The 11,869-nt window shown below is 35.2% G+C and overlaps 1 protein-coding gene across 4 annotated transcripts; it reads left to right on the plus strand.

Annotated features, from left to right (window-relative positions):
* Positions 1–5,904: 5,904 nt before the first annotated feature.
* LOC111387847 (cell division cycle protein 123 homolog) lies at positions 5,905–11,577 on the plus strand. Of its 4 annotated transcripts, XM_023012459.1 has the most exons (4): positions 5,905–6,113; positions 6,208–6,297; positions 9,668–10,752; positions 11,260–11,577. In XM_023012459.1, exon 3 carries the CDS (start codon positions 9,728–9,730, stop codon positions 10,733–10,735), a length of 1,008 nt encoding a protein of 335 aa, XP_022868227.1. In that variant the 5' UTR covers positions 5,905–6,113; positions 6,208–6,297; positions 9,668–9,727; the 3' UTR covers positions 10,736–10,752; positions 11,260–11,577. The 4 variants fall into 4 exon arrangements, with proteins under 4 accessions (XP_022868227.1, XP_022868220.1, XP_022868212.1 ...); XM_023012452.1 differs by lacking the exon at positions 11,260–11,577 and having other exon boundaries at positions 5,907–6,113; positions 6,205–6,297; positions 9,668–10,986; XM_023012444.1 differs by lacking the exon at positions 11,260–11,577 and having other exon boundaries at positions 5,907–6,113; positions 9,668–10,986.
* The last annotated feature ends 292 nt before the right edge of the window (positions 11,578–11,869 follow it).

An 11,869-nucleotide genomic window follows, 5' to 3' on the forward strand; every position in this document is an offset into this window, starting at 1 on the left:
CATAATCATATGTGCATATAAACTAAATATATTATATATAATGATGAGACTTATGAGATACCTGATTCGAGGGGTGACGTCTTGAAGTATATGGCTTTGCGTGCAAGATATCGTTTAATTCTTATTAAAACTTATTTCGAATTAATAATTTAAAGTATAATATTTGAATTGTAATTTCCTTGAAAAGCAAAAAGAAAAAAAATTTAAAATGCTGTTTTTTTGTTGTGAACAGTGAAGTTAATTTATTTTATTTTTATTTTTTAAATCCGAGTCTACATGAAAGTGTGACGACCCAAACCCCTTAACGATTTGAGTGCCTCTAAATCATTAACTAAAACTAATTTAAAGAGTATTTAACACAATTATATAAATTATTAAGCACTTATCAAAATTCAAATAATGTGAAGAGTTTAATAAATGAACTTGAAATGAGAAATATCTTAGAATAAATGAAATCAAATGAAATAACAGTAGCTTGACTACATAATAATTTTATTATTGAAACTTTTGTCACCATAAGCCATTTTCTTGGCAACCACCTTGAATTATCAATTATTTGAAAGTGGAGACATTTGGGTGAGAATAATTCTCAATAAGTGTGTGTAGATAATGAATTTATATATGTATTTCTATGAAAAATTCATAACTTACACAAGGAGATACGAAAATCAGATCGAACTTATATGGTGCTAAATTCTAGTGCATAGCGCTGCTAAATTCGGTCCATTCTGAATAAAACATACGTAACATGGGCCAAAACATAATATAGTTGTAGAAATATTACATATATAAATATTAGCCACTATAAACGTATAGTACAACTTACTTTTCACCGGGCAATTTAAAATGATAAAAAGAGTGATTGTTGAAAAGCAATCCTAATCCTCAAGCCACGTGTGAAGTTAATTATTCACGTGTGATTGTGTAATTATACAACTATATTTAATATAAAAAGGACAAGAGAAAGAGTGAAGGTAGAGAAACAAAGCGATAGAGGCAAAGAGGGAGAGTATGTAAATAGTTGACGAGGGATAGTTTAGTGTTGGGTTTGTCTCCTATTTATATTGAATTCTTGACCATGTGTAGAAAAGTGAAAGGAAATTGTTAGATGTTAGGTGTGGTCAATGCATAAATGGTGTATTGTAACGGAAATGGTTAAATCAATACATTCAATCGTGTGGTCAAATCAATTCACTTTGTTTAAAATTTGGTGTAAATAATGCATGTGGTCAAATCAATTATATTTATTTATGTGGTCAAATCAATTACACTAGCTTGAAATGTAGTGTAAATAATGCATGTGGTCAAATCAATTACATTGGCATAAAATGTGGTGTAAATACAAGTCATCTTTAATCAAGACCAATTGCCATATTTACATATATTTTACGTATGATTTCATCTAACTTCTAAAATAACTTTCCACTTATGTTCTCAAACTATCGGTCACTAATCGATAAAGTCAATAGACTAGACCAATAACTTATAAGGTCCTTAGACTTTAACAATAGCACACTTAAGTCCTAAATTTAAATCTAGCTAGTAGTAGAAATTTGGGATGTTACAGCCTCCATCTGCATGTCTCGAATATGGCCTTAATTTCACCAACCGACCTTTGGATTGCCCTAAAATTGAGATTACACGTCTGACTTTTAAAGGAAAAGCTGCGTAGTTCCATTTTTGTTCCAATTTATGTCGATTTTGGCCGATCTCTACTCAATCCACACCCTTTCTTTACTTTAGTTGCCTCGGATTTTCTCACCCACAAAGGATGACGGTGGCTGCAAGGTATGACAAAGGAAAGGAAGAAGAATGGAGGCTCTACTCACCAACACATGGCTGGACTCTTTCTCTTTCACTTCTCTCCTGCGGTTACCTTCTCTCCCTTTCAAAACCACACTCTCACGACTGGAATGGAGATTAGGGATATATAGCCAAGATGTTAGGTCACCAATTTGGGCTGAACATATCACGAAATGGGCTGCCACTTCAAGACTGCAACTAAGATAAATGAGCCAATAATATCATCCACATAAATGGGCAACCATATCACCACCTAACCAACAAAATCCAACTCAATAACTTGGGCCCTTCGAAAGTGTTGGTCGTTTCCGGGTCGAGTCAAGTATACGGCGTCAATAAATTTTCCAACATCTGATTTAAATTATCGTCTGAATTTATTGGGTATAATGGAATGCAAGAGGTGCCTTCACCTGATAAACAATTGAAAGAATTAGTGAATTTGAGCTTTTGGTTAATTGGTTTCATCAGTGCTATGTCCATTTGATGAACTGCTTTCTCATATGTCAATGTTCTAATGCCATATTATTTGCAGGTTGGTTAACATGTAAGACGCATGACATCATCGTCGGAAACTATAAATGCATCATTGTCAGTAAATCACTGTGGAATTGCTAACCTTACATTTCATTATCGTGGCACATTTTGTTAGTTTTGGTGATTTGTAGTTGCATATGCTCTTTGTAGTTTTTACACTTCTCCCACTGGACGTAAAGTTAAATAAATCTCATGGCAATAATAGTTTCCAGGAACACGATGAGATTGGGGCCGAGTATTGTGCTTATTTGGAAGCATCACTTTGAGAATGTCAAAAGTCTGTATGGATGATTGAAGTTTTGGTCGTGCACGTGTGTTAATGTTGTACTGTTAAATGGCCATATAAGGAGGAAATTAATATATATGGATTTAAGGGTAAATAAATTCAATTGCCTTCATGGTTCTGATCATTCTTGGTATACTAGATGAGATTACATAATTTACATCAAGTATGAGCTATAATTATGCAAAACTGAGATAATACCGTGTCTCGAGACAAGTGTTGTGTTTTCATGTTTTGCAAAATTTTGACAAATAATAAACAAGAAAATGGGCATATATACTAAAATGGTTTTAGCCTGAGAATGAGGATTCGCATATAATAGGGGATTGATGCTTTATTCGTCTCTAGATACCGTTGCATATGAGCAGCTATGCATGCGGCTTCTAATTTATTATTCAATGCTTTTTAACATTATTGGACAATGAATTAGGAGCCTGCTGTCATCTCGCTTGTGATTATAATAGAATCATTCATACAATTTACTTTTATCTTCTTTTTGTGGGGAAAAAAATACTCTTACACATTGAACTTAACCAACTAGCTTGCATTTAGTCAATGAATTTTCGAGCATCATGTACTTAAACTTCATGGGAGTTAAGAAACTTGTTGGTTTAATTAATTATATATCCAATAAGGATTTTTTATTTATTATTATTTTATTTACTTTATCATATTTTTGGGCTAACCAATTTTCTTTAGTTCGCACACTCTTCTGCAAGGGAACATTACATAACTACAAAGATTTCATATTTTTAAGAATAACTTCAAAAATCGGTTGATCACTTTTTGTGATATTTGATAAAATACTGTGATATATAATTTAATTAAACAGGTTACAATCATAATAATAAATAATTTAGAATTATAATCATATCTTTGACACAAATCACATAAGGTCAGTCACAAAGACAATATATATATAGTCGTAAATTAAATATTTTATTAGGTCACACAATTTATAGTAATGATTACAATCACCAAAATATAATTTGTAAATCACAATTACATATTTAAATCCAAAACAACACAGTTTATTTGGTCATAAATTATTTACGACCCACAATTTACCAACTAATTAGTCACAATTACTTAGGGATGACGATTTGGCTCGTCGGCTCTAATCGCCCGTGACTCAATGGGCTGACTTGTTAAAACTCAACGGGCTGACTTGTTAAAAAAAAAAAAGAAAGAAAGAAAGAGGCAGTAGAGTTGCCTTTCAGAAAAAAAAGGAAGTTGGCTCGGCTTGGCCCGATTCGATAAGGCCTTAGTCGAAAGTTCCAATCAAGCCTCGAATTTTTGGTCGAACTTTTGATCGACTCGGACCCAAAAAAGCCCATCTTAATTTTACTCGAGTCGAGTCCGAGTCTCGAGTTTCGACTCGCGAGAAAACTTAACTCGACTCGTTGACATCCCTACACTCACTTTTTCAATTCACACACCCCACCCACCCCAATCCTATTCCACTCCACCGTCAACAGTACCACCCAATCGTCATTGTCGCTATCACCTCCAATTCCAACTCATCACCATCACCACTTGCACTATGGATCCACCATCACCTCCACAATTCAACCACCGTCAGCACCACCTTCAATGCTCCTCAAATTCACCACGACTTCCACGATCAAAATTCTGTCACCACCACCATATTCACTTACAAAACACCCCTAATTTACCATTGGATTAAGAAACCACAAGCACATAATTAGAGATGCAACATAGATGTAGAAAAGCACAATTAGAAGAAGATTCTAGTCTGTTTTACGAAGACCCATGGTTGGAGTAACGGTGGAAGGGATGGTGACACCATGGGTGTAGGTCCATGATGGTGGGGGCAGTCGACGACGATTGGATTTAAGGTTTTTAGTTTTGCAACTCTGAAAGTTTCTTTTTTTTTTTTTTAGATTTTTTGCCCTACGTCGTGTTGTGTGGTCAATTGAAGGTGGGAAGGGTTAATATGCTTGGACAGACCCCTATCCATATAGCATCTCCCAGGTGGGAATTGTATTTGGGAGGTGATTCCATCAATAGATGGTAAGAAATGATGGTGGCAACGTTCGTGGGGTTGAAATTGGGGGTTAGGATTAAGGGTGAAAGTAGAGCCGGTCTTGAGGCGAGGTAGATGAGGCTTGCGCCTTAGGCCCAAAACTAGAAGGGGCCTCACTTCGTCACTTTTTTTTTTTGCTTTTTGTTGCAATTAAATGAAAAAATTGAAAGGAGAAATCATTTGTCTTTCCCCACGGACTCCTGCTCCCCGCCTCTCCTCTCACATGGAGATACAACATTGACTTGGGAAGAAAGTTTCAGATTACCTTCAATTATGGATTCTGCAGGGCCTATAGCAATCGATTATGTCTCCAAAATTGCTTCATAATCCAGAAGAAGTCTAGAATAATCCAAAATGGTAAGAATTATTTGCATTCACCGGCACCGATTTGCTAGAATTGTGTAGAGAAATCTTCCACCAACAATAGCTCACCATATATATATGTACGTGTACAACCTCTCCATTTTGAGTATAAGTAGATGAAAGAAGTGAAAAACAAAATATGTGTATGCCTCAAAGTGTGAAGATAATGGGCAGAGAGAGAAAGAGATTAGTGAGAGAAAAAAGGAAGAGAGCAGGAAAAATAGTCAGAACGAAAGATACAGAAGAGCAGATGGGCAGTGCATTGTTGTGAGAGAATTTAGAGGAATGATATAATTAAAGATTGATGTGCTTGCTTAGAATGAAATTATTTTAGCAATGTATGTTTGTCAAAAATTAATTATACAAGTTCTTTGTATAATAAAAATAAATTTTTGTGTGTTTCAAATTCAGCAATTTGGTTGTTGTTCTAGAATTCAACAATTTGGGAATTTTGGGTAAATAGATAATATATTTGGTTGTTGTTTTAATATTAATTTTTTAAATTATCAATAGATCGCATAATACACCGTTAAATTTTGCATTTACGTTACTTTTGCTGGACGCCTAATTTACACACTTGGCCTCAGGCCCCGACAATCACAGTACTGGCCTTGGATGAAAGTAGGGATGTTAGTGGATATGGAATAAGGTGGGGTGGATTAATCTTGCTACACATTTAGACTCAAATTCAAATAGGACACATGTCAATATTTAATTGAACAGTTTGAAAAATAAAAATAAAAATACCCAATCATTTTCTGAAATATCAGTCTGTCTCTTTATTTCCTATTTTTAAGCCTAGCTCCTCAGTGAAGCAATAAGGAAAAAAATGAACTTTCGAAATATTAATTTTAAATCGTGTTTCCAGATCTCACGTGATAATTTTCTAGATCAGTATTGTGAAACAGTGAAAGTGAATTGGAGTGACGAATTAATTGCACAAACAACCACGCTTTATCCATTGTTACTCTAAGCCCAGTTAAAAGCCTCTCTTCAAGGTAAGATAAATTTGTGTGAAGCAGAGGGGAAAGGGGCACGTGTTCCGTCGGCATCGGCAGTATCAGATTTATTTGTGTAAAAAAGGTTGGTGAATGATTTAATTTCAACTCAGCTCCTGAGCATTTATTTTTATTTTTTCCAAAATTGTTGTTTCTTGGTTATAATCTTCCTCTAGCAGCGAATTTTCTTGAAAACATCGCGTCCCTCAAAGTGTAATAGGTGAAATACAAGATCCGCCGCCACCAGACACTTGCGGAGATTACTTGAGGTTTGATTAATTAGATTTTTGTCCTATTTTAATCTTCTGGTTATTAGTAAGTAATATTGTCTATTGGCACTTGTAGGAGGAATTATTGTTGAATAAATTCCAATATTTTGAAAATCGACCCGGAGAGAGGGTCCAGGTTAGAAGGTCGAATCGAAAATAATATTGTTAAATAAAAAATCATTTATTGATATATATATAATTTTGATAATAATGCATTCTTGAATAGTGTATTGATGGGAAATGTGTGATTAAAAAATAAGAAAAAATATTTTTTTGCGTGTAATATTATTTTATTGAAAAATGTGTAGTTGAAATGATGTCAAATCACTGTTTAAGAATGCATTTTTTTAAAATAATGTGACTCGAACAATCCCTAAATGATAACCCGTTGCTCACTCATCTATCCATTTCCTTACCCATTCATCACCCATTTGATTTCCGTCACCCTCCATTAACGAAATGTGCCACTTATTGGACGGAAATCCGATGAGGCACGTTACATGCATGAAATCAGGCCACATGGCCAATTTTTCAGAAACACCAGAACCACCTGCGCCAGTCATCATCCTCCTCCTCTCTGCCGCCATCTCCTCCCCTTCTCATCCTCACACCACCAATGCCACTGCCATCTTTTTCACCTATTACTCCTCTCCCTTGTCCAAGGATCTCCCCTTGCCCATGAATGGCTTAAATTTGGTCAGTTCTTCAATCTCCTCTTCTACCTATTTTGGAGCATTCTCTTTAACCTTCTCAATCTGGTGAATTATAAATGGGTTTAATCTGTCCATGTCGCAATCCATGACATATTGCTGGGCTAGGTTTCGTTACCTAAATATTAATGTAAAACTTCTTGATGAGTTTTGTTGAATGTGGCTGCATTTTGGGTTTGAAAGTTGGATGAATATTGTTGAATGCGGCTGCATTTCATGAAATTTCCTGTCGGAAATAAGGCTCTTTCGACCAATACAGGCTCTCCTTCTTGTAAATTCAAGTTCTTCCACCTTGACCGCGGTGAATTTCGAGATGCCTTATATTTTAATTTGAACTTCCGCGATGAAATTCAAGATTTCAGCTGTGATTTTGGGGGCGATTTTTAGGGTTCTTCATGGATTTGGGGGTGAATTTGGGTTCTTCACAAATTTGGGGGCGATTTCTATGGTTCTTCACGAATTTGATGGATTGAAAATTCTTTCTAGGGAGCAGAGGGGGAATGGGTGGCGGAGATGGCGATACCATTGGTTAGGGACCGGGTCTTGAACGTTGATAACTAAATGGGGCTTATGGTCCGATGGTAGCGTTGACAGTAGCGGAGTGGAGAGAGAGTGATGTTCTGCCATTGTTGATGCCTTTGACAGACAAAGGATGAAAAGTAGGGAGAGACAAAGAATTTGCCGAAAGACTGTTAATGTAGAGAGAATAGAGTAAATTTAATCAATGTGGCCTGATTTTACGCATCCATGTGGCCTGATTTCATGCATGTAACGTGCCACGTCAGATTTCCGTCTGTTACGGGGCACATTCCGTTAGTGGAGGGTGGTGACGGAAATCAAATGGGTGATGAATGGGTAAGGAAATGGATAGATGAGTGAGCAACGGGTTATCATTTAGGGATTGTTCGAGTCACATTATTTTAAAAAAATGCATTCTTAAACAGTGATTTGACATCATTTCAACTACACATTTTTCAATAAAATAATATTACACGCAAAAAAATATTTTTTCTTATTTTTTAATCACACATTTCCCATCAATACACTATTCAAGAATGCATTATTATCAAAATAATGTGGCTCAAACACCCCCTTATTGTTCAGTGAGCAAGTAGAAATATTAGGCAAAGTTGGGTGAGCATTGATTAAATTTACTCGAAGAGAAAGCGGCTGCCTTTTGTAATATTTTCAAGTTTTCTTGCGTCACAATTTTGTGTCGTTTTAGATTTTTGGGTACCATATATTGAGCCTAAGATAAATGGAAGAAGTTTGATGAAAGATTGCCGGACTCTTCTTAACTTTCTAGTTTTTTCCCCTCGAAACCAATTCAGCATTAATCGGACCTGTCATACGTCTGGTTCCCAGTTTTTATGTTCGAACTGGCCGGTCCAATGCCTTTTTTGATAAATTCTGTAATGCAATAGTTATTTGTCTAAAAAGATTGCTTAGGCTGTATTTAGAAAGAAAATATTACTTTTAAGCTAGGATTTCTCCATTTTCTTTGGTTTTTTAATTTGAAAGAGAGTAATGCAATTCATAGTCACTTAGTTGCCCTATGTGACATCCTACGTAGCGGTTTGTGATTTTATGTATTAATGTGGTAATTTTTTCTTGTCTTATATATCAAATTATTAACCCTCACATGTATATCACGTAGATCAACTGTGATAGTGAGTAACTGCAAGTAGCATTATTCTTTGAAAAATAAATGGGAATGAGAAGCATTTCATGGAATCGAGGAGTATTATAGTGCTGAATCAGGAACCCTAGATATTTGGATTCTCACTGAACTGCTATGATTTCCCCTTTCATCCATGGTTTAAAACTACAATAAAATACGTCATGTTCTTAATAAATGTGGTTTGGCTATATGATTTTATTTACTTTACTCATTTTAGCTTATTGCCATAACTATCCGAAATAGTTTAGACCGGGTTGGTTTGTATTCAGTTTTAAACCTTTTTTTTTTTTTTTTCATTATTCTATAAGGGTCTCTTTTAATATTGTCGAAAACACGTTTTTCTTGTTATTCTGAAAAAATGTATCTAAAAGCAGAAAACTAATAGATATGTTTGGTTTGGAATTTTTAAAAATTGTTTTATGATATTTTCTTTAATGAATTTGATTATCTAGTAAAACAAAACAATTTTATTCTAATATAGGTAACACATATATTTTAAAGTTGGTGAATTTTACAATTTTTTTTTTCGCTACAAAAGTAAAATACGAACAAATTATAAATTGAGGTGGCAAAACATAGTAATAAAAAAAAAATAAAAAAATTAATGATATGGGCTGAGATTTTTTTACCCATTTTCATTTAAATAATTTTTTTAGAATTTTTATTTAAATATAATCAATAAGAACTTTAACTAATTTATTTTTTCTGTTTAAATAAAAAAAAATTTTAAATGCTTATTTTCTGCCCTTTTATTGTTTCACGGAAATCACTAAAACTTCAAAAATATATTTTGAGTTTTATGTTATGAATTTAAAATTTATTTTCAAAAATATCAAACTAAACTAGTATTATGTATTTTACAAAACTGAAAACAGTGAACCAACACCCCCTTGTTTTAAGAAATTCTATTCGTTCTATTCAATTACCATCTCTTCTTAAAGTTATGGAATTGCTAACTATTTGTTTTGGAACTGATCAGTTTTGTGAAGGAAGGTCTCTCCCTTTGTTACAAAGAAGCAGTAAATTTTTGGTTCTTAAAATGAAGGAAGAAGAAATAAATAGATGTCAGATTCAGGAATGGTATCCAAAATTCGAATCTGTATCAATAAAAACCCAGATTCATGAGCTCCCGGAGTCCTTTATTCAGTACCTTCTCGACGATTCTGGTCCCTTCCTTCTGCCTCTTTCCATTTCAAATGATGATGCCCTCCCAAAAAGAGTTAATAAGCCCGAAGAGGAAGAAGATTTTGTGGCGTCTGAAGGTTCTGGAGATGAAGCTGAAGAACCATCACCACCCCCTTCTTTCCCAGAACTGGAAATGAGGATTAAAGAATCCATTGAATTCCTTGGGGGTGCTGCATTTCCCAAGCTTAACTGGAGTGCACCTAAAGACTCTGCATGGATAAGTTCAACTGGAAACCTCAAATGCACCAATTTCTCTGAGATTTCTCTTTTGCTGAAATCTTCCGACTCTCTGGTCCATGATCTTTCTCATGCATATGATTTGTGTTGTGACAAGACTGCATCAAGGCCACTGAGTTTTTACCTCGCACTTCGCAAGTGGTACCCTTCCCTGCAGCCTCATATGGAATTTCGTTGCTTTGTATGCAATCGGAATCTTGTTGGAATCTCCCAACGTGAGGTCACTAATTTTTATCCTGTTCTTCTTGAGAAAGACAATTTGAAAATGACAATCAGAGGATTTTTTGTGGAGAAGGTGATGGAAAATTTTGAGTCTGAAAGTTACACGTTTGATGTTTATGTCACAAGAGATGGACGAGTTAAACTTTTGGATTTTAACCCTTGGGGTGGGTTTACCTTGCCATTGTTGTTTACTTGGGAGGAATTGGAGGATAAGTTAAAGGATGAAGACCATGAATTGGAGTTTAGAATTGTAGAGAACAGCTGTGGTATTCGTCCAGGTTTAAAGACTGCAGTTCCTTACGATTATCTAGATACAAGCCCAGGCAGCGGTTGGGATCAGTTCCTAAGGAATGCCAATGAGGAATCAAGGCGGCAGCCAAAATCTGCTGAAGCAGGTGCATGAGTGTTTGCTTGCGGATGGTAGGTGAATTGGTGCTTTTTCTCATGTGAAAAACTAGCTGATGGTAGAAATTGCTACTTTCTTGTTTTTATTGTGTTCAGCTTCAGCATATTCTAGAAGCAAAAGACGCATGAACTGCCCTTTCCAACTGCAATATTTCTTTATGTTCTGAATAGATGGTTGCTACAGCAAATTTCATCTTTATGCTACCCTGATGCTTGATCTGTTATTTTGAAGTTTCATTATTTATTCGTTATTTTGTCTTTCTGGTGATTGCTTTAGAATGACGGATGGCTTGTGACTTCGGAATCATCTATGATTGAGTTGTGAAAACTTTGGAATAAATATGTTACATCTAAACTGAATTCTTTCCGGTTAAAGAATCACTTTCTAGTTGCTTTGGAACAATTAAGAGATTCTCTAGAAGAAATACGGGGTTTAATGTTATATTTTTACCTGCTTATTGAGGTCAATTTCACCATTTTCCGTTGCTAACTAAATAATGATGTACCCGTCCCCAATTCTAGAGCTCGAGGAGTTGTCACATGCTGTCTCATTCTCGAAGTATGGCACAAGATACTGTAAAAAATACGAGGCAGGAGTGTGTTGAAGAATGAATTGACCTATCTCTTTTCGCTGAAGCATTTTTGGCCGATCAAATCATGTAGAGCATCACTTAAACATGTGTTTAGGGGTTGACTCAAACGTATGGTACTTGGAAGGATTTCTGAGCATGATCCTTGGGTGATGAAGGGGTTTGATTGCACCTTGGTAGCCTTTGCGATTAGTGATTGCATTTCTTACGTATTTAGGCTTAGACAAGATTATTGCTGAACCTTTCTGCTTTACGGTAGTTTAAGAGGGTAAAAGCATTTTTGGCCGATCAAATCATGTAGAGCATCACTTAAACATGTGTTTAGGGGTTGACTCAAACGTATGGTACTTGGAAGGATTTCTGAGCATGATCCTTGGGTGATGAAGGGGTTTGATTGCACCTTGGTAGCCTTTGAGATTAGTGATTGCATTTCTTACGTATTTAGGCTTAGACAAGATTATTGCTGAACCTTTCTGCTTTACGGTAGTTTAAGAGGGTAGCACTAATTATTTTATATTGTTTGTTTCTTGTATAATTATTTA

This window comes from Olea europaea, chromosome 3 (assembly GCF_002742605.1).
Source record: "Olea europaea var. sylvestris chromosome 3, O_europaea_v1, whole genome shotgun sequence".
Lineage (NCBI taxonomy): Eukaryota > Viridiplantae > Streptophyta > Magnoliopsida > Lamiales > Oleaceae > Olea > Olea europaea.